The following is a 22751-nucleotide window of genomic DNA, read 5'->3' on the forward strand; positions in this document are numbered from 1 at the left end:
AACAGGTTTCACCACTACAGTAGTAGGTCCATCGGAAGGATGAACGTAGTAAACGTCGCCGGGATTGTTTGATGGATCTTGGACAAGCACGGTGTTGGAACCACCGGCAGTGTTGTTATGACCACCACGAGCCATTTGGAAGCAAAGCGATGCGCAGCAGAGCTCAGAAGAGCTCTGATACCATCATGATATACTTGATTAGTGGGAGTTTAAAATTTTATATTAACTCCTTCATAATGTTGAAATTATTTTAATCAAATATAAATAAATATTTGAGCTCAGTGTTGTTGGGATCACTATGCCGGTGATCAACACTATTTTGGAGCTGAGGCATTATATAAATAAATATTATAGCTCAGTGTTGTTGGGATCACTATGCCGGTGATCAACACTATTTTGGAGCTGAGGCATTATGTGAAAACATAAATAAATAAGCTCAGTGTTGTCGGGATCACTTAGCCGGTGATCAACACTATTTTGGAGTTGAGGCATTATGGTATCTTAAGAACCATGTAATTTCTCTGGCTTTGATGCATTTGAGAGAAATTATGTCTAAAATATTGGAGCTCGATGTTGATTAGATCATTATAATGCAGTAGTCAACATCATTTGGGAGCTTGGACTTGTGGTATCTTATGGATCATTGAATTTCTCTGGATTTAATGCATTTGAGAGAAATTGAGGACTGACGAAGAAAATGATAGTATGGTTGAGATCACAGACATATCATTTTCTCGCTACACTCTACACAGATGACTAGTCGACGGGGTTAGGTGGTATTTGTAACCATGGAAGGTGTTGTATCGATAATGATATAATTACCGCTATGATTCGATATCATTTAACTTTTGTTGGATGGAGTCTTAATTAGATGTTGCATCTTGGGATCATTGTGGCCACGTTAATAAATATGTTATCAACCCGAGAGTCGTTTTCAAAGTATTTTCTTTCAGTTAAATATACACAATTGATTTTGCCCAAGTGGGAGAATGTTAGAATATATTTTGTGGGCTGCAATCAATTGTGGCTTTTGATTTTAATAAAAACGGGTTGATGTTGTTGTGATCCATTTGATGATGCTTAAGCCCGATAATTGTGATCAATAATAATGAGCTTGAACACTAATTCCGATTTGTGTAGAAACAAAGTGTAGGCCCAACTCTAGAGTCCATGATGGGTGGTACTAGGGTTGTGATCTTATATAAGATTGGCTAGGTCCCCTTTGCCGTCACGTACAAACACAGTAAGCTCATTTGTGGTTTTACCCATCAAAGACCTCAAAGACCGGAGCAAGTGATAGGCAAAGGAAGACCTTGTCTAATATATTGGTGATTCCGATATCGGCTATTCCGGTAAACATGATTGTCGATTCAAGTAAGTGTGTTCTAATTTCATATAATATATCGATCTCTAAATTGTTAATTATTACATTTTTGGCTTTAATCTTTTAATTCTTCTTATTATTAATATACTTTGTAATTTGAGTGGTTGTAAGAAGCGGGGAAGTGAGCGTGTGGTGTATGAAATGAGAGGACAGTATTATTCCGTCTGTGTGGGGACTGTTGCTGAATGAATGAATGGTGATTCTGATTCAAATGGGACCATGAAATGCAATGCAAAGGTTGAATGAAATGAATCATAATTGAATTATGAAATGTTTGGGATAAGTTGAAAAAAGTTGACAACTTGTGTGTGTGTTGTGTTGGGACAGTTGTATTCTCCATCACTAGTTGTGACTGCACATGTAGTACTATGTTCCACACCCAACTTTCTCTTTTCTATCTGTGCTATGTTCTCTTCTCTTTATGTAGCAAAAAAAAAAAAACCAATACATGAACTCCAATTCTCACTCAATGGCAACACCAACACCAACACCAACACCAGCACCAACTAGTGGTGGAGATGCTTCTAGCAAGAAAATTAGAAAGCCATACACCATTACCAAGTCCAGGGAAAGCTGGTCTGACGAAGAACACGACAAGTTTCTTGAAGCTCTTCAATTGTTTGTCTCTCCATCTAACTCTTATCTCTTGATTCATTTTCATATTATAATATTCAAATTCAATTACTCATCATATATATCTTCTGCTTTATCCAGATTTGATAGGGATTGGAAGAAAATTGAAGATTTTGTAGGTTCTAAAACTGTTATTCAGGTTAATTAATCATCTTTAATTTCCTTTTTTTTAATAATTAATAATATCTATAATATTTATTCTACTATTCACTAACTATAATAATTTAATTCAGATTCGAAGCCATGCCCAAAAGTACTTCTTAAAGGTTCAAAAAAATGGAACACTAGCCCATGTTCCTCCTCCTCGTCCTAAGCGCAAAGCTATTCATCCTTATCCACAAAAAGCAACCAAAAATGGTTTGTTTCTCTTCTTTTTTTAAACTTGAAATGGATGATATTTGAGTGAATTAAACATTTACTACACAAGATTTCATGCATCCCTAACAATTGTTACTTTCTGGGTTACTTACCAGTTTTGCTGCCACTTCCAGCATCCATTGCTTATGGATCATCCACAAATAGCCTTTTACCTGCAGGCTATGTCACATGGGATGAAACTTCCATGCTCATGGATAGTTGTCAGGATGAACTCAACAATCTTCATGGAAATGAAGGTATGCATTATGCATACATGATACTTTTTATTTTATTTTTTAAACTTCTTGTTAAAGTCTCCAGCAGTTTCCGAATCGACCCTTAGAGAGCATAATTTATCGTTGTTTGTTTGAATTTTGATGTAAATACTCAATGGTCTAAATTTGGTTATGCTGAAAGGAACTTGCCACTACTTATTATGTTATATGATTCAGCTGATATTGGATCGAAGGGGATTAGCAACAGTGATCTAATTGGTGTTGGAGACTCTACTACGAGGCTCACCGCTTCTCAAATACCAAATCAAGGGAAACAGAATCCTGTAACTCATGGTAATTAAACTTTGGCAACAGATGCAGACATTTTAAGTTGTGAAGCAATACTCACATATAGAAAGTTGTGTGTATACTCATATAGGCTCTGTTCGGTAAAAAATAGCATATAGCGAATAAGCTAGCTGATTAAATTTGTAGTGTTTGGTAAAATTAGCGGTTGAACTAACTTATAAGTATGAAATGACATAAAAAAATGTTTAATTCATATTTAATTTTTTTCAAAATAGGGGTAAAATTGGAAGAAAAAAATTATAAGTCATAAGCTATAAGCTCATGAGCTACTTGAAATAGCGTTTGAAAAATAAGCCATAATCTATAGTATTTTGTATATGCTGAATAACTAATATAAAATATTGTGTTTATCGAAATCCTTGAGGCGGAAAATGTCTCTAGAGTGTAGAATTCTGATCTTGTGATACATTGATTTTTTTTATTTTTGGTTCATTTAGTGACCATGACTTGTCTGTCATTTTGACTGTATTTCACAGGATTGCCAGACTTTGCTGAAGTTTACGGTTTCATTGGAAGTGTTTTTGATCCGGATACAAATGGCCATGTACAGAAGCTTAAGGAAATGGATCCTATAAACTTTGAAACTGTAAGTTTAATACTTGAATGAAACTTATTATCATATAATCTGATTGCATACTCTCGCAGAAGTAACTGCAGAGATGAAACTTAGCTGTATAATCAAATAGGTATTGATTCATTTGATAAAAAACCAACATTGGGGAATAAGTCTTAAAATACAATAATTTCCAAAGAAACCAGGGAACCTATGATATCATTTTTGAATGATTTAAGTCTGTCAAAAAAAGATTTGAAATTAAGAAAAAAGGACTTAATGATATCAAAGTGAACTGAATTGAAATAAACTAAAACCAGTTTGAATGTCGGGTATTTTCTGTCTGCTTATTCGAGTTTAGATTCAGATTAAGAATCATTTTCCGAAATCCGTTAATCCTGAATGTTCTTTAACATATCATGCAAGTTTATTAGCTTAAAATTGAAGTATTGAACTATAAGGCTGAATGCATGATTGCTTCATTCCTTGTAGCTTAAGATAGTATGGATAGGGAATATTGGTGTTTAATTTGTTAGCATAGCAACATAGATTGAACCCTTGACCTCTTCAAAATACTCTTTCAGCGTCACCAACTCGATCATCATTGGAAACAAACACCTGTTCATTGTAATTCTAAGTTTACTGACTTGTGTATATATGGTGTTCTTGTGCAGGTTTTGTTGTTAATGAGAAACCTCACTGTCAATTTGTCTAGCCCGAATTTTGATCCCATTGTAAGATTCAATATCAGTCTCAGTTATGATTGTATATTTATCAGTGATAATTAGATTTGAATAGTTGTTTATCTTTATTGATTTGTTGTTCAGAAGAAGGCAATGTCAACATATGATGTGAATAACGATGCTGATGTGAAGAAGCAGGCAAATGATGTATCATGTCAAAACACTTGAATGTATGTATCTGTTGTCCTTTGTAACCAGTCAGGAGGATAGTATATGTTAGATAGCTGAAGAGCACGGCATATTTTTCAATTTATATATAGGTAAATGTTAATAAGCTAGTGATTATGTTAGTTTTTAAAGTTTATAAATTCTAAATCTCGTGCATAAAACTTCTTCGGTATCTCATAGCTAACCAACGGAGCTACCTACTTGGGACCATAATAATTGTTGTATTGTATTGTATTGCTTTGATTTCGTAGATTGGCTAGACAAATTGCCTAGTAGACATGTAGGTTTATATTGTGACATAGTAATAGTATGTATCATAGAATTAGGAATGGAATGGTGTCTGTTGTCACTCTGCTTTTTTCAAATGTCGTCCGTTAAATCGTTTTTGAGCCCTGTAACATTAATCAAATGTTACACCAGTGTAATTTGATCACTCCCCATATGTGGAAAGATCAAATTACGTCGACGTAACATTTGAGTAATGTTACGCCGTTTAATAACGCTTTAACGAATACAAATTTTACAAAATTTACCGTTTGATTGAAAATTTATATCATAAAGATCATTTAAGTTAAATTTTACAAAAATCACCAACAATGAATTGATCCAAGTGGTAAGAGTCTTGGTCCACCTAAGCATGTGGTCGGGGGTTCGATTTTTGTCTCATGCGTGTGGAGAAAATTCGGTTGGGAGGGAAGAACTCACTTGTTTGCCCCACAGGTTTCCCGACGGAGATTTCTATCTCAAGATTAACGGTATTCAATAAAAGTATGTGGTCTGTGGTTCGATTTATGTCTCAAGATTAACGGTATTCAATAAAAACGCATAAACAGTTAATCTTGATCGATCTTAATAACATATCAAAATATTTTAGATTTTTGTAAAATTTAACATAAATGATTTATATGATATAAATTTTCAATCAAACTGTGGATTTTATAAAATTTATACTCGCTCCGTTCTTTTTTATTTGTCATTTTAGATTTCTGCACATATGTCAATGCACAACTTTAATCACTAATATTTTTAATTATATTTTATAAAAAATTATGAAAATTTTCTTAAAATTTCCAGAGTGAATCAAATCCAAATAGAATTGGCCTTTTTTATTTCCTTTCATTGGACTGGTCAATTCCATCTCCCTTGGTTTAACATTAGAGTTTTTCTTCTTTGAAAGCGAGTATGTAAATTTGCAAAAACTGCTAAAACATTGTTCGCATGATGTATGACAGGTCCAAACCAGGGCCGGCCCAAGCCCAAAACTACCCAAGTTAGGGCTTTAGGCCCCCAAAATATTTTAATTTTTTTTAAAGCATAATAGCCCAAATTTATAACCGTCAATATTATTAATACTAAAGAAAGGCCACCATTTCGAATCCTTGCACCCAGCTCAACTGGTTGTGCGTAGTATTGTGTAGCTCAAGGGTCGATGGTTTGAAACTCTGCAAAGTTAGAGTTTATATTTTTTAACCTTTTTTGTACTTTTTTTGTCCTTGTACTCTTTTTTATTTTAATTTACATATTTTTGTTGAAAATTTTAATTTTACTTATAAATATTCTCTTAATAAGGTTCTTTAACAAATTTAACCTTTTTTGTACCTTTTTTTTCCCGTGTACTCTTTTTTATTTTAATTTACATATTTTTGTTGAAAGTTTTAAATTTACTTGTAAATATTCTCTTAATAAGGTTCTTTAACAAATTTAATTAAAATTGTTTTGCTTTTTCATAATCGAAATTTAATTAAGTTTTAATATTATAGATAATTGTGGTTTTAATTAAGCTTATGGTGCTTAACTCTAACTTCAATTAAGTCTCTATATATGATGAATCAATGCATACATGATTTTACTCTTTCATGTTAATTTTTTTGTCGGATCCGTCCATAGAAAGTTTCACTCTGATTTTAATTTGGCCACCTTTACTAGTGGACGATGAAATTGATCCTCCATATTAGGCTGTCCTCGAACCAGATACCGACTTTCAAAAAAAAATTCCCAAAAAAGTTAAATTTTTATTTTATGTTTTTCTTACATAAATGCTTAATTTTAATGTTTACTTTAGGCCTTATATGTTGGGCCGGCCCTGGTCCAAACAAATCTATTTGAAAAGGTTGTATGGTAATTTTAAACAAAAATTCTTTATCTTGAAAACTGCTTGCTATATCTTCACATACACTTACTATGGCAAAACTTTCTCAACTTGATCTAGTAAGAGGATTGCCAAAGATAAGTTTTGACAAACATAAACTATGTGAAAGTTGTACAAAAGAAAAACAAGTTAAAAGCAGTTTTAATTAAGGTTTTAATTAAGTAGCATTTATATGTTGCCTGCATTCTTTCATATCAAAATTTCATATGCCTCTGTAAAATAATGCTTATTATATATAACTTGTATTGTATGGTACTGTTTTTTCTTTGTTTCTATGATGAATGATTGATAATTGTTTGTAGCTCTGTTACTTGGCATGTAAGTCTCACCTCAATTATATATTTCAAGTTTGAAAATTAGTTTTTTGTGCAGAATATGCATGGCTCGATCCTAATGTTACTTACAGTTTTTTGCAAATTTGTTTTGGTAAGAAAGGGGATATAAAAACTAAAAATTGAGTTTTCCTCTGCATATCATACTAATGAGGGTAAATTCTAATATGAACCACTTCATCAAGTGGTCCATGGTGGACCAGTCATGAATAACATTATAACGAATACGAATTTTACAAAATTCACTGTTGGATTGAAAGTTTATTTTATTAGATCATCCATAGAAAAATTTAGAAAAATTGAAAATCATTTGATATGTTATTGAGACACATCAAGATTAACGGTTTATTAAATAACGTAAATCTTGATGAATCTCAATAACATATCAAATGATTTTCAAAAAAATTTAAAAAATTCATGGATGATCTATACGATATAAACTTTCAATCCAACAGTGAATTTCGTAAAAATTCATATTCGGTAGATCACTTGTCCACGGTGGACCACTTGTGAAGGTGGTCCACCGTAGCATTAGCCTACTAATGAGATGTATAAGTGACACACGTACTTAGATGCTATCTGTGATGAGGTTGAAAATAGTAAGGGGGGAGAGATTGAATTGCAATTACCGTAAATTCTAATACGGACCACTTCTTCAAGTGTCCATGGTGGACTAGTCATGAATAACATTATAACGAATATAAATTTCACAAAATCTACTATTTGAAAGTTTATATCATATATATCATCTATAAAAAAATTGGAACCGATTTGAAAATCTACCGTTACTCACATTTAAAAATCTGTTGGAAAGACTTGATGTGGTCTGAACCATATGTAGGAACATTCTTCAATGATTCTTGTTTCGATTTCAAGCTCATGCTCTGAGATGAGAGTCGTTGGATCAAAATAGAGGTTGTGGCATGCTTTATATAGCTTGCCTTACACGCCAAGGTACTCTTGGTAGCCGTTGTAACTCACATGGAAGTGGGTTTGTCATATAAATGTAGATATCTATCAATTTTGGGTGCTGCTTTTTGTAAAACCCAGATTGTTACTCTAATCATTTTTTTTTTATCATTCTTAAAATCGATCCTGAAGAGTGAAGATCAAAATGATTTGGCAGGCTTATATGGTGAAGGTGTTGAGCCTTGGAAGTGTAATCAGAACACAGCTAAAGTTGTCTAGGCGTGTTGCACGATGTGTACTTGCAAGAGTACATTTTGTATTGTGATGAGTTGACTCTTCATTAAGTGCTTATTTGAAATATGCGCCCAATCAGGAGAATGTTCTTGGATCGTTCTTGAAATCTCGACTTTCAATTTTGTTTGAATAAATAAATTTTTGGCTTGAATCCTACCTTTCTAAAATCACTCAAAAACACTTGTTAGATCATAACTTAATTAAAATATGATCAATAAAGTTTGTTATCTTTAAAACATCAATTAGAGATTTTGCCTCAACAGAAGATAATCCATTGTTATATATGTACATTAATGAGTTGTCTATACAATTTGATGAACATATCTTCCATTGTGTTCCAAATCTGAAGAGGGCCAAATAAATAAATCGTACGTGTGGAACCAAGGTATCAAATGTCACTTCCTTCTTTCTTTTGTTACCCCTTTATCAAGATGCATTTGGTGATAATCATATATTGGGACACAAAATATATGCTAACATAACCTCAATGAATATCAATAGACCAAGGGTGGGAAAATGTCTTTAGATAGAAGATGGGGTAATAAGAGATCAAGTCGAAAAAGAGATCACACATTGTAAGAGTATTTTTTTTTCCCAATTTTATAATAACTCTCGTGTTTGTTAGGCGACAAGCAAATGAGGTTGCTCATAGTTTAGCTAAGGCGGCCACATCTTTAGCTAGTCCCCAAATTTTGGTTGATATATCATATTGTATTGAACACATTCTGATTAATGAAATGCTATAAATATATTTACATCAAAAAAAGAGATCATGTCGAAATCAAGGTCATATAAACAATGTTCTTCCAAGATGAAGAGAATAAAGACCGAGAAATATTTAAAAGACTTAGGAAAATGTTCACAATTTTCATCCATCATATGCATTTGTAAATTGTAACATTTCTCAAAATTGAAATATAAAGTTTAAGCCGAGATAACTGATCCGCATATTTACTTTTTTGAAGCTGAGATACTGACCCGCACCCTTTTATTTTGAAGCTGGGATGAAAGATCCGCACCATTATTTTTCTTTTGAAGTTGGGATGACTAACCCGCACCCTTTATTTTCCTTTGAAGCCGCAATGACCGGCCTGCATCCCTTTATTTTCCTTTTGAAGCTGGGATGACTAACCCGCACCCTTTATTTTTCTTTTGAAGTCGGGATGACTGGCGTACCCTTTATTTTTCTTTTGGAGTCGGGATGACTGGCCCGCACCCCTTTATTTTTCTTTTAAAGCCGGGATGACTGACCCAACACGCTTTATTTTTCCTTTGAAGTCGGATGACTGATCTGCAACCCTTTTTTTTTTTTGAAGCTGCAAGGTTAGGAAAGTCCGGCTAGGAATTGTTCCCACATGGGTTAGTGGTTAATGAGCACCTCTTAGGACGAATCATTCGGGAAAACTCAAGTTTGATTCCTAGTGTGAACAATTTCATAACCAGACTTTATTCAACTCGTGGCCGAACTCTTGATTACCATGGCTCAGACGGTTAAAAAAAACTCTCATGCATCCTCACAAAATAGAATAAATGTAAGGTCATGCTATTAATATGGATGGTGTGAGTTTGTTCATAGATTCATCTTTTTTGTTTTTAGCGAATTTGAATTTATATTGCATTGATGTACTTTGTCAATTTGAATGAATATCGTTTATTTTTAGTAAAAAAAAATCATGAAATCCAAATCATGAAATCAAAATATCATGAAAAATATATCAAGTCACGCAAGACTTTAAGTGATCACTTGTAAGTCATTGGATAAATTTAAATGAATGGTTAATATTTAATGTCAATCAAAATTTTAACACTTTTGAATAATAAAACATTTTCCTTGACAAAAAAAAAACACTTAATTATTTTTCTTTGACCTTTTCAAAAAGAAAAAAACCAAACTTCAGTCTAATTTTTGCAGGGTCCGGGTAGGTGCATGCAGGAAGTCGGAGAGAGAAGTACTTATACAATAGAACTTGCGTTTGATTCGATCGGAACTCTTGACCTCGCCTCTGAATTTTATCTTAAAACAACCTTCACTCATTACAATACGGACTCATTCAATTCTGGAATAGCTGGTAAGTAGAAAGGTTTTACAATTACCATACTCTCAAGAACAGTAAAAATCAGATAATAAGATCCAAGACAAAGGTATGAATCAGGCACTCGTGCGCTTACGCGCTTGTCCTTACCAGTAAGTTGGACTTGGATGTGGCAAGGGATGAAATAACGTGTCTTTAAGAGACAAAACACCACAAAGAAAAATATCATTTAATTGGTTACTATAATGACAATGGCACGTGACATGTCTTCAAAATTTTCTTTTGTGTTACATCTGCTCGTGCAGCACATTAGAAAATATATCAAATTATATGTTCCAAGACTTTTTTTGCTTAATTTCTAATATAGAATCTTTGAAATTCAGAAAGTTTAATGATTCCACTCAAGTTACTTGGATTGGATCCATTTAAGAGGACAAATTTCTAACGTGTTATATGAACAGAAACTACAATGTTACTCGAAAAAAATATTGCATTAGGATGGTGAAAGTCTGAAACAACTCTTTTATACTAAGCAAGAAAAGGACATTTATATATGAAAACGGAACAAGGATGAGACATATCTTATAGTAATGCATTATTTTACTGTTTAGTGTCTTATGAAAAGATATTGAGTCAATGTTGATGAAGAATGACTTGAAAAGTCCAATATTCAGCAGAGTTCTAGTATTTAAGTTGTAACTTATCAAATCAAATTATCATTACATACACGCAATATGTGTCCTATGTATATACCAAATATTATTATCCACGATTTTGTGCTCCCTTCTCCAAAAGAACATACATTCGTTAGGCAAAAAGTGTCTGCCTTTTGGTAGACACAAAAGAGGAAGCAATGACTTGGTCTATATTCTGTTATTATATTTTGTCTAATCAATCCAATTATTAACTAAAACTCTTGATTAGAATGTGGCCAAAATGTTAGATTACACATAATAAAGTGGAGAGAAAAAAAAAATCAATTACTAGTAATTTTGAATGTGAATCTCTAAAATCGAATTAAATTTTATCAGTATTTACAATTGTTTTTCGGCTTTGGCTAACTTTACCATATGGTGCACGGTGCACAAGTTAGTGATTTTATTATAACGAATACGAATTTTATAAAATTCACCGTTTGATTGAAAGTTTATATCATATAGATCATCCATAATTTTTTTTGAAAATATTGAAAATCATTTAATATGTTATTGAGACTCATTAAAATTAAGGGTTTATAAATTTTTATTAAACACCGTTAATCTTTACGAGTCTCAATAACATATCAAATGATTTTTTAATTTTTTAATTTTTTTTATGGATGATCTATATGATATAAACTTCCAATCCAATGGTGGATTTTATAAAATTCGTATTCGATATAATGAAAATGCTAACTTGTGCACCGTGCACCATATAGTGCACTTGTACATGTTAGAACTTGCCTTGTTTTCCGGTCAAATTGTTTACACGTTCATGCACTCGGCACATTTGTGATCATTGGATCAAATGTTCTAACATCCACATATGTACCGGCCGCTTGAATGCATTATACATTTGAGTGCAAGCAAACCGATTTTTACTTAGGGAAAATGCTGAATCAAGCGAAAATATATTTCACGACATTTTCACGAATTCTGCATGTAGTATATTTTTGGTTGAAAGGCACTCTCTATGCACTTAATAACAGCTTAAGCAATGCGAATCTAATAGCTTAAGAATGCAACAAAATTAAAAATAGGTAAATGGTAATTCAAATCTATGAATATGTGATGCTTTGTTATAATATATATATATTTTATAATTATTTTGGTCTTTAAAAATATGTTGTTTTGTATGGATACCATATTATGGGTCTGTTTTTATTAACTTATTTTTGAGCTTATGCAATCAGGTTATGCAATATAAATTAGGTTTTATGTTATTTTATAAGTTCACACTAGTGAAAATTGTATTTTTATAAGCTATTTTATCATAAACTATCTTGACAAACTTATAATAATACATAAAAATAGCATAAGTTGTTTGCATAAGCTCAAAAATAAGCTAATCCAAACAGGCCCTATATATGCAAGGACCGGATTTAAACTTTGGACACGACACTTATTTACTTTAAAAAATAAAATTCTAGCAACTAGGACTAGGGGTACTCAAATTCAAGCAAATTCAAATAAAAATCGCAAATCGATAAAAAAATCGAAAACAAAAAAAAACCGAATATTTTTGTATGTGTTTGGATGTTCTTTTATGAAAACCGTTGGATCGGATCGAATTTTTTTATTTATTATTAAAAATTGAACTGAACTGCAAATAAATTTATTTTTGGATGGGATGAGTTTTTGCCTCAAAATCGATTCAAACCGAAGCACAAGCACCGCTATTTGACAAAAACATAACAATCTCTCGTAGCAATAATATGTTATAAAAATGAAAACAAGAACTTTCTGCAACAGTGAGATGAAGTTTGTATAAATATAAGAGTGGATTTTAAAAGTGGCTAATTAAACCGGTTGAAAAGTGTTGAATTGTTTATACTAGTATGATACCCGTGCCAAGCACGGGGGCAAACCTTTAAAAATTTACTTATTTTTGTTTACAACATAAATAAAAATTATGATGAATAGAGTAACAAAAAACGCATGATAAAAAATAATGGTCGATTTTTAGAAAATCAAATAACTCATATAATTTCTTTTCGTGATATCTAAACTAATGGTCAAATTTTAGGAAATCAAACTTACGATTTATTGACACCATTAACAAAAATATATCATCAAACGTTGAATCTCATTTAAAGTAATAACGGATTTGTGCTACATGAGCTCACACATCTCATATTAAAATTTTTGTATTTTATGAGCATAAAGTACTATTAAATTAAACTTAATATATGCTTTCATTAGATATATTAGAATGACCCATAAATAAACACATTTTCTTTTGATATAAATTTTAAAAAATAAATGTTTACCCTTGACTAACAATTAAAACACGTCTACTGCATGTTCTCCAATAATACATATTATCATAAGGAATCACTTTGGTATTGCATACACAGGATAAATACCACCAATCGCAGTTAGGTTCCAAATGTTCTACTTTGCCCAATATAGCGTACACCGACCCCTGCAATATTTAATTGTGACAACTTAGGTACAACTTCATAAATCTAAAATGAAAATAGACAAACAAATCAATATCAGTAATGGTTACCATTGCACATAAACCAAGGGTTGATAGAGTATGTCTAATTGTTTTGTACACCCACTGATCCAATACATGTGCTTTTGTAGTTTCATTTATTGCATATATCGAATGAGGCTTAGAAATTGTTCTGTCCAGCATTCTATAGATATAAAAGACATATTTTATTAAGTGAACATAAAATGCATTCCAAACTACTCCGTGTATATACTGTAAATAGGAGAAAACTATAAACCTTTGCTTCAATTCTGCAGCGGCATCAATATTTGGATTGAATAACACCCTTGTATATTGTCCGAAATTCTGAACAGTAGGTATACCTGAATTATAATTTAGTTATGTTGAATTTTGTTTAAGCATCGAAGCCTTATTAAAATTACACGGTGAGGGTTATGTGATACCTTTCCAAAAATTCATCCTTCCAAAAAGCAATACAACACATGTACTGTCGGATGCATCAGACTTTAAAAAATTAATCAGCTTGTCCACATAATGGCCACGTAGAATACACTTAAATCGATAACTAAACAAAACATAAAGATTAATAAGTTACTCTCTCCATCCCAAAATATAAATAAAAATAAAAGAAAAAAACTTGATGTATTGGGTTAAAAATTTGGAGTACTTTACATTATTTATTTATTAAAAAAATAAATAAATAATTGACAAACGAAAGTCTTAGTTTTATAGACAAACGAAAGTTTATTTAATTTTATGCTAAGTATATATTATAGACAAACCTATCAAATAATCGGTATCATAGTTATCATTAAAAATCTTATGAGGTTCACTGATCATGTATATATTAGCAGGTATCAACTTGTCATCAAATTTTTTGATTTTAGTTCCAAATTGAAAATTAATTTTATAGGCATGATTGGTGGTTCTATATGATCCCACATTAGTGGCAACACTAAAGTTGCTTATGGAATACACATGGCCCTCAGTGAGTTCCTTTTCATATTTGTAAATTAATGTTCTTCGAACTGTTGCATGGATCTTTTCACCCTAGAATACACACAAAAAAAAAAAATTAGATATGATTGCTTAAAAAATTTAAAAAATAAATTGAAAATCAAGATGTGAATAAACCTTCTTATCCATCAAAACCATTTCTAAAGAATATGGCAGCACATCTCTATTCATATCTTTAACAAACCACATGCGAACAATTCTAACCAATACATTCCATGTTTCTTTGGATGGAGAAATTTCAGAAATATAATTATATTTTGGAGGCATTTTCTTAAAAATTCAAGTAAATAAAAAACAATGAAAATAAACAAAGAGATATAACTATAACTAAAGAGAAGAGAATTGAGAAATGATGAGTTTTAGGGTTGAGATTAAGGTCCTATATATAGTGAAAAAAGGACATATGAGTAATTTGGTCAAATTAAATGTTTCCTTTTAAATTACCCTAATAAAAATTTAGGAATGTTTTATGCACATGATTTGAATCAAGACACAAACAATGACTTTATCCATACCATCCCCACATATTTGCGATCCAAAAAAAAAAAGCATAAAAACTATAAGCAACAATCTTCCCCACATATTTCCTTTTTAATACTATTGTGCCACAATTTGACAGCTTTGATTGCTATGAAATAGGATCACCACATTAATATTACTTTTTATAAACATAATTACATATTTGCCGATCAATATCAATTTGTATTGAATGTAAATAATCAATTCCCTTTTTATATATTATTATTATTATATATTTGATTATTTGAATTTTTTGTGTAAAAAAAAATTATATAAATAATTAATAACAATTTCCGAAAAAAAAACTATATATTATGTCTATCAATATAATACAGATGTTGTGACAAATTTCCGGAAAAAAAAAATTAAATTAAATTAAATGGACAAATATATGAATGTCAATATATAGAATAATCAATTGCCGAAAAAAAAAATTATGCCTATCAATATCAATTTGTATTGAATGTAAATAATCAATTCCTTTTTATATATTATTATATTATTATATATTTGATTATTTGAATTTTTTGTGTAAAAAAAAATTATATAAATAATTAATAACAATTTCCGGAAAAAAAAAACTACATATTATTAGTGAGCAATCTCATATATTCCTGTTTTATAGTATATCCTACAATTAGTGACAAATCTCGGTCATAATACAGATGCTGTGACAAATCTCGGAAAAAAAATTAGTTAACATATTTCCTTTTTAAAATATCTATATTCAATACAAATATTGTAGGATGATTGTGAGCAAAACATTTGAAATTGAGCAATAAATACAAATATGTGAGGATGAATGTGAGCAAAGCATTTGAAAATTTGCATTAAATGAGGCTTAGAAAATAAGCCTCAAATGTATAGTATTAAGATTAAGATTAAGATTATAATAATTCAAAATTTAAGATGAGTCGAGTTAGTAACATGAATGAATTATTTCGAGTTTGTATATTGTACTAAAAAGTGTGGTTGTATAATTTTTGGTAGTATAGTTGTATATAGACATATATCATACTATTCTTTTGTGCTAATTCAAAACTCCAACAAATGATTTTGTGTCAACCTCAAGTTTTAAACGAAAAGTACAGATAATTCATTGTTGATTATAGACGTTGTAAAAATTAAATTATACACAAATGATTGCTACTAATTCATTGTTGATTTTTTATTTAGAATTTTTTTCTTATTGATCTAGTAAATATCAAAAGAGATGATGGTGAGTATGCATTTAGTTTGTGATGATGTTAAAATTTCTATTTTCTATATAAAAGATTTTTTTACCGGTATTAATGAAATTTCTTTTATACAAAAAAAATAATTTATTTAAGAAAATAACTTTGCACGGTATCTTAAGCGTGTGTAGTTGATGGTTTCCGGTAGTAAATATAAATCATATCTAAATTATAAAAAAATTGCACATAAATTATAAATGTTTCCGGTATTTCTTTAGTAATATTAATTAATATAGTACAAACTCACATAATGATGTTGGCTAGAGACTTTGAAGTGTGCCCATCTCAAAGGGCTCAGGTTTGATTCCTCTCGGAGAAAAAAAAAAAACTCTAATTTTAAATTGACCCCCACAAGTGAACGGTAGAATTGATCCCCTTAAATAGTCGATCATTGGACGGGATACTACATTTTCAAAATAGGAAAAAAAATTAATATGGTACAATCATATTTTATTTTACCATAAAGGATTATATATATGTATATATATATATATACAACAACAACAAATAAATTCATTCATTTTATTTCCTTACTATAATAATTTTTGTTTAAAATAAAAACATATTTTAAAAAAAAGCACAAAAAATTAAACTTGTATTTTGTTAAAAAAATTCCTGCAACCAAAAATAATTAATTTATTCAAGTTTTCAAATTATTGGAAAACAAATTTGTGATAATAACAATTTGAATTATTTCTTTTTTAAGTATGCAAATTAAACGCAATGTTATGTTTGACTTTTTTTAGTGAAAGTCATACGTATGGAGCATTGAAACTTAAAATTCTTTTCTTTCTTTACCGGGTAACCGATTGCACAGGTTGACAGAAAATATTTTGTTTTTAACGTGTTGTGAACATTGTTGTCTTCTACTGCCTTTCCTCTGTGTTATATTTTGCTGCGGGATGGATCTATTCATTAAATTCAATATTCAATCTATTAAAGGAAGCCAATAATTTCGGATCAAAAAATGGAATTCAAGAATTTCATGGAATCAATTTAATGTTATTTATGTATGAGAAAAATAAAAATTCATTCAATTATAAAAAAATTAACAAAGAAAACATTTAATATTATATATTTTTATAATTAAATTCGTTTATTTATTTAATTTTATTTAACATTACTTTGTTACATATATTGCACGAAAATTCATATAAAATATTTAAAATTTATTTATTTTTATAAATTAGTTTGAATTCATATAAAATATAATTTGTTTCAATTCAATATATTTTTTTTACTTTGTTACATCCTGTATGAGAATTCCTATAAAATATTTTAAATTTTATTTCGCTTATTTATTTCAATTCATTAAAAAAAAAAACAAATTCATTTTATAACATGAAAATTCATATAAAATATTTTATAGTTTATTATATATACACAACACATTTTCATGACAACATCGTTTTATAATTTTTCTTATGATATATATGTATGAGACTCTTAAAGAAAAATCATAATAAATAAAAAGATGAAAGTTAATTATACTAAAGCAATAACATAATCTTTCAAACCAAAGCAACACATTGCTTAAGCTGTAAAATAATATTTACGGTAGAAATATTACATCTTTTCTATATATAAAAAAAATACACAATACACCTTTAAAATTAATTTACATTCATACTTGTGAGAAAGATTAACAATCACTTAAAACTCATATATTATGATTAACAATCACTTAACCCTAGTTCACATATCACTTATATTCTTCTTTTGGGTTCCACATCTGCAAAAAGTGAAAAGAATGATGAATATATAGATTAAGAAGAATATCGATAATAGAAAAATTGAAAATAGAAAAATTGAAAATAATACAAAGAAAATAGCTAAAGAGAAAAGAGATGGAAAATGTGTGATTTGAATGTTCAACCAAAGACCATTTATATAGGGAAAAACATGGGTATATAAGTAACTTTATCCATAATATGTAATTAAACCGATTAATAACAAATATATTGATTCCTTTTTTGGTGAATGTCATCTTATGATTTTTTGTAGAAAATTTAATATTTAACACACAAACATTAGAAAGAAGCAAAAAATCTCATGAAAATTAAATGCTTATAATGCAATACTAAAATTAACTTTGAAAAAATTATTATAATTTTTAAATAATTTCGTGATTATTACTTTTAATTATAAAAATAATTTAACAAATAATTTATTTATATAAAATATATAAACCGACTACAATTTTTAGAATATGTTTTTAATTTTTTTCTTTATTTTTTCAATATCAATCACTTGAAATTAAATGTTTCCTTTTAAATTACCCTAATAAAAATAAATCAACATATAATATTATATTTTAGGAATGTTCTATGCACATGATTTATACTACCTTTTATATATTGAATAAATCTGTGATACGAAATTTGAATTTGAATTAAGACACAAACAATGACTTTATTATAAGCAAAATTTGACAACAATGAAAATTTTAATTTAGGTAGTAAAATTATAACAACTTTCTAAGCAAGCCAAAAAAAGCCAAAAATCTCGAAATATTGAAGTCAATTTAATGCTATTAATGTACAAATTATTTTCAAATAATAATTTCGATTTAAAAATTATTTTCTTTTGAAATAATAATAAAATAATAATTTAAATATGAAAATTAGTATTTAAATTCGTTTTTTATTAGAAAAAAAAATCATGAAAAAAAAAATTTGTGAATAAATTTTTTTCTTCCATAATCTTTCATAAATATGTACTTTATTTGAAATATAAATATATATTATTAATTTAAACTTGGTTATATTTTTATAATATTTAAACAAATTTGGTTAATTATTACTTAAATTTATTAAAAAAATAAATTGACTTTGAATATCGATTATTCACGAAATTTAATATATAATATTTTATAATATAATTTATTTATTTATGTGTTATATATTTGTGATTTATTTATTATATTTCATTTATATTATACTAATTATAATTATAATTGTATGTTTGGAATTTTATTATTTGAATTTGAAATATTTCCTTTTTAAAGTATGCTTTTAATATGGTTGTGTGAGGATGAATGTGAGCAAAGCATTTGAAAATGAACAATAAATGAGAGCTTAGAAAATAAGCCTCAAATGTATAGTATTAAGATTAAGATTAAGATTATATATTAAGTAAAAAAATTCGTGAGTTTTCGCGAGAATTCTCTCGCTATATATAGCACTGCTGTTTACTTAGAGGGCTACATAATTGCAATAGTTACTCTCAAAATTCCACTCATGATGGTATCTTAGAGGTTAATGGACCTGGATTTGTTGTTGTCAAACAATGACCCAGTTTCCGCGATAATCAATCATGACCATTTATTTAAATCAGACGGTCAGATTTAAAATACAGTTTTATAAAATAAAACGATCTCAGTCGTGGAAGTAACTTACAGCAACATGTTGTAACTGCAGGAAATCTGTTTGCGAGGTTAATTACTTCCAAAATACCATCATGCATGTCTTCGGAAATGTCTTCTATCATACGTATAAACTTTTCACTTTAAATTGTGCAGTTGGAAAAAGTCCACTAATTAATCACTTATTGTCGGGTCTTCTTTCCACATTTTATTTTGGAGGCAAAAGGGTCCATGTAACAGAACTTGATGTCTCAATCCCAACATTATAAATATGCTTTATAGACTTTTGTGCTCACACATACGCTTACTTTCATGTTTTCTTTTGCTCTTAATTTGTATTTGGTATAAACTAGTTGCTTGTTCCTTCATTTGAAGCAATGGAAAAAACAAGTGAAAATGTTGAATCAATGGTTACTACTAAGTCTACTGTTAGAGTTCCACTTCCTCCAAAAAGAGGCCAAATCAAAGCTAAGATAATGACACAGTTTGTCAAAGCAGGAAGATCAATGTTTAGCAAGGAAAAGGTGGCGGTGGCAGAGGAGTCATATGATTCTTCTAGTCATGCTTAATTAGGTCCAGAGTATCATTAATTAACTAGCATTATATGTTGCCTGCATTCTCTCATATCAAAATTTCATATGCATGATGTAGCATAATGCTTATTATATATAACTTGTATTGTATGGTACTGTTTTTTCTTTGTTTCTATGATGAATGATTGATAATTGTTTGTAGCTCTGTTACTTGGCATGTAAGTCTCACCTCAATTATATATTTCAAGTTTGAAAATTAGTTTTTTGTGCAAATTTGTTTTTGGTAAACTAAAAATTGAGTTTTCCTCTGCATATCATACTAATGAGATTTATGAGTGACACACGTACCTAGATGTTGTCTGTCATGAGGTTGAAACTTGAAAGTGAAGTAAGAGGGGGAGAGATTGCACGCACATCAAGTCTTCATTCTCCTAAATAATACGGTTTAAATAAGACAAAATTAAATATGTTATTAAGACCCATCGAGATTGACGGTTTATTGATTTTTATTAAATACGGTTAATCTTGATGATCCATATGATATAAATTTTCAATCCAACGGTAAATTTTATAAAATTTGTATTCGTTATAATAATATTGATCACTTGTCTATTGTGAACCACTTGTAAAAGTGGTCCACCGTAGCATTAAACAATTTTTTTTTAGTTACACCCCTTTAAGACTAAAATACCCTCGCTCTCTTTTCAAATTTTCAATTTATTACCCTTTTCTAATTTCTCGTCATATTTCTTTCCTCTTCATCTTGTTTAAACTTTCGTCTTCCTATCATTTTTTCTCTCATCTTCTTTAAACTTTGGTCTTCCTCTCAATTTTTTCTCTCTCATGGTTTATCTTTGTCTTCATCTCAATTTAACTATCCATTTTTTACATTTTATTCTTTTTACAAGTTTTCTGCGTGAATGTTTTATGAAATCAATTGAACGCAAAGTCAAACTTGGGGTTGGGTGGGTAATTTTTTTTATTTTTTTCATTTCGATTTGAAATCAATTGAACTGAAAGCAAAGTTATGTGGGTTAATTTTAGAGAAATACTTAGTTGGACACAAATCCAAAAAAAAAAAAAAAATTAGTCACACTCAAAAATGATAAAAAATTAAAACAAAATTTTATTGTCACATCATTCAATCATTTTTCATTTAAATGTTTTTGCACATGTATGTGTGTCTAAGTAATTTTTTCTTGGGTTTGTGCCCAAGTAAAAATACCTCTGAATTTTAATTTATTATGCGTTCAAAGAATCTATCGTAGCTCATTCCCCTGTCTTTGAAGCATTTTGTAAAACAATCCATTTTCGGGAGCATGAGCAATTCAAGCGGTGGAAACAATTCCACAATGATTCAAATACAAGAATTTAGTTTACTTGAGCATACACAAACTTAATTCAATTGAGTCTACATACCTATGCAGTTGCAGAGTTGAAAGGTTTGTAGAGTTAATATAGAATTAAGGATATTTTCGGTATTATAATTAAATTTTAAATTGATCTGGGTGTAATCAGAAATTTTTGGGGTGTTGTTAGAAAAAATCAAACAAATACCTTGCTACTTAGGTTAATAATATTATATTTTTAATTCTTAATTGTTAAGTATGTGGTTGGTCCCATTTAGGGTTGGGAATAGGCCATGCGGCCTACAGGGGCCTTCGGCCTGTATAAGCCTGGCCTGGCCTGGTTATTAAAAATGTCAGGCTTAGGCTTTGAAAAAAGCATGTTTACATAAATAGGTCAGGCTTAGGCTTCTAAAAAGGCCTACGAAGTCTGATAGGCCGACCTGTTTATAATAATTATTATTTATATCTTATAAAAAATATTATTTATATAAATATATCAGAGAAAATTATTTTTTTTAACAAAACAGAGAAAATATATTTGTTTTTATATTTCATGCATATAAATTAAAAGTAGAAACCCTACCTCCATTCCATCTCCATTCTCTCGAGCAAGTAGCAACTAATCCTATATTTTGGTTGTTGGCTTGTTGCTGACTACACTTAGCAAACAATTTGTATTATGGAGACTTGGTCGTAATCGTATTTGTTATTTTAGTAGTTTTAATTATTGTGCTAATCATATTATCAATTTTTTCTTAATGTTGTAGAAATTATAAAAATTTAAATGTGAATTTTTTAAGGCATGTTTAGCCTATTTAAAAAGACTATATAGAGAAGCTTTAATGTAACACAGGCTTTTAAATAGGCTACAAGGTCAGACCAGGCTTTTAAAAGGCTCAGGCCAGACCAAAAAAAATAACATTTGATAGGACGCGGGCCAGGCTCAGGCCTGAAGAAAAATTGTAGGCCAGGCTCAGGCTTATCAAATGTTCCCAACCCTAGTCCCATTAGTGATAAGTTCTAAAGTCATGAAAAACCAAAAAAATAAAAATTGAAAGACCAATTTGTCTTGCTGCTAGAAATTTAAATTCCAATATGATTAGCTCATTTTCATTTATAATTCTGTAAACCAAACATTTTCAATTTATAATTCTGTAAACCAAACATTTTCCCTATGACAATCACGGTTTTCTTAGATCAAAAGAAAATATCAGGGACGAAACATCCTTTCCTTTTCTTAGTTTCTCCTTTTCCCTCTATTTTGTATGAAAGGATGCACAGAATACCTTAATCCCCAGTACTAATTTCCCCTTCAGTTTCTTGCAACCGCAAAATCCAATGCAAATCCAAGCTGACATCAATAACACAACAGCAATCACTTTATGCGGTTGCAGCTTCAAGAGAATCAGAAAACAAAAAAATATTGAAGCAGCGAA

General features: G+C 29.7%; 2 protein-coding genes across 4 annotated transcripts; one reads left to right on the top strand and one right to left on the bottom strand.

Annotated features, from left to right (window-relative positions):
• Positions 1 to 1480: 1480 nt before the first annotated feature.
• Positions 1481 to 4771, top strand: LOC123922666 (protein REVEILLE 8). Of its 2 annotated transcripts, none has more exons than XM_045975364.1 (8): positions 1481 to 2002; positions 2099 to 2156; positions 2251 to 2374; positions 2491 to 2631; positions 2827 to 2943; positions 3435 to 3544; positions 4186 to 4245; positions 4339 to 4771. In XM_045975364.1, exons 1-8 carry the CDS (start codon positions 1833 to 1835, stop codon positions 4420 to 4422), a joined length of 864 nt encoding a protein of 287 aa, XP_045831320.1. In that variant the 5' UTR covers positions 1481 to 1832; the 3' UTR covers positions 4423 to 4771. The 2 variants fall into 2 exon arrangements, with proteins under 2 accessions (XP_045831320.1, XP_045831326.1); XM_045975370.1 differs by having other exon boundaries at positions 1620 to 2002; positions 4342 to 4771.
• Positions 4772 to 13013: 8242 nt separating this feature from the next.
• LOC123902314 lies at positions 13014 to 15053 on the bottom strand. 2 transcript variants are annotated; one of them, XM_045952002.1, is made up of 4 exons: positions 13742 to 15053; positions 13576 to 13660; positions 13350 to 13482; positions 13014 to 13262 (listed from the first exon to the last, which is right to left on the bottom strand). In XM_045952002.1, exons 1-4 carry the CDS (start codon positions 13755 to 13757, stop codon positions 13104 to 13106), a joined length of 393 nt encoding a protein of 130 aa, XP_045807958.1. In that variant the 5' UTR covers positions 13758 to 15053; the 3' UTR covers positions 13014 to 13103. The 2 variants fall into 2 exon arrangements, 1 of the variants encoding a protein (XP_045807958.1); XR_006807550.1 differs by having other exon boundaries at positions 13111 to 13262; positions 13576 to 13643; positions 13742 to 13966.
• Between the last annotated feature and the right edge of the window lie 7698 nt (positions 15054 to 22751).

The sequence above is a fragment of the Trifolium pratense genome, linkage group LG1 (assembly GCF_020283565.1).
Source record: "Trifolium pratense cultivar HEN17-A07 linkage group LG1, ARS_RC_1.1, whole genome shotgun sequence".
Classification (NCBI taxonomy): Eukaryota; Viridiplantae; Streptophyta; class Magnoliopsida; order Fabales; family Fabaceae; genus Trifolium; species Trifolium pratense.

Coding starts and splice junctions, on each gene's coding strand:
- LOC123922666 (XM_045975364.1), top strand. CDS start 1,833: ATGAACTCCAATTCTCACTCAATGGCAACACCAACACCAACACCAACA. Junction 2,157..2,250: donor GTTCTAAAACTGTTATTCAG/GTTAATTAATCA, acceptor AATTTAATTCAG/ATTCGAAGCCATGCCCAAAA. Junction 2,632..2,826: donor CAATCTTCATGGAAATGAAG/GTATGCATTATG, acceptor TATATGATTCAG/CTGATATTGGATCGAAGGGG.
- LOC123902314 (XM_045952002.1), bottom strand. Junction 13,483..13,575: donor GCTGCAGAATTGAAGCAAAG/GTTTATAGTTTT, acceptor TTATATCTATAG/AATGCTGGACAGAACAATTT. Junction 13,263..13,349: donor CCCTTGGTTTATGTGCAATG/GTAACCATTACT, acceptor TAAATATTGCAG/GGGTCGGTGTACGCTATATT.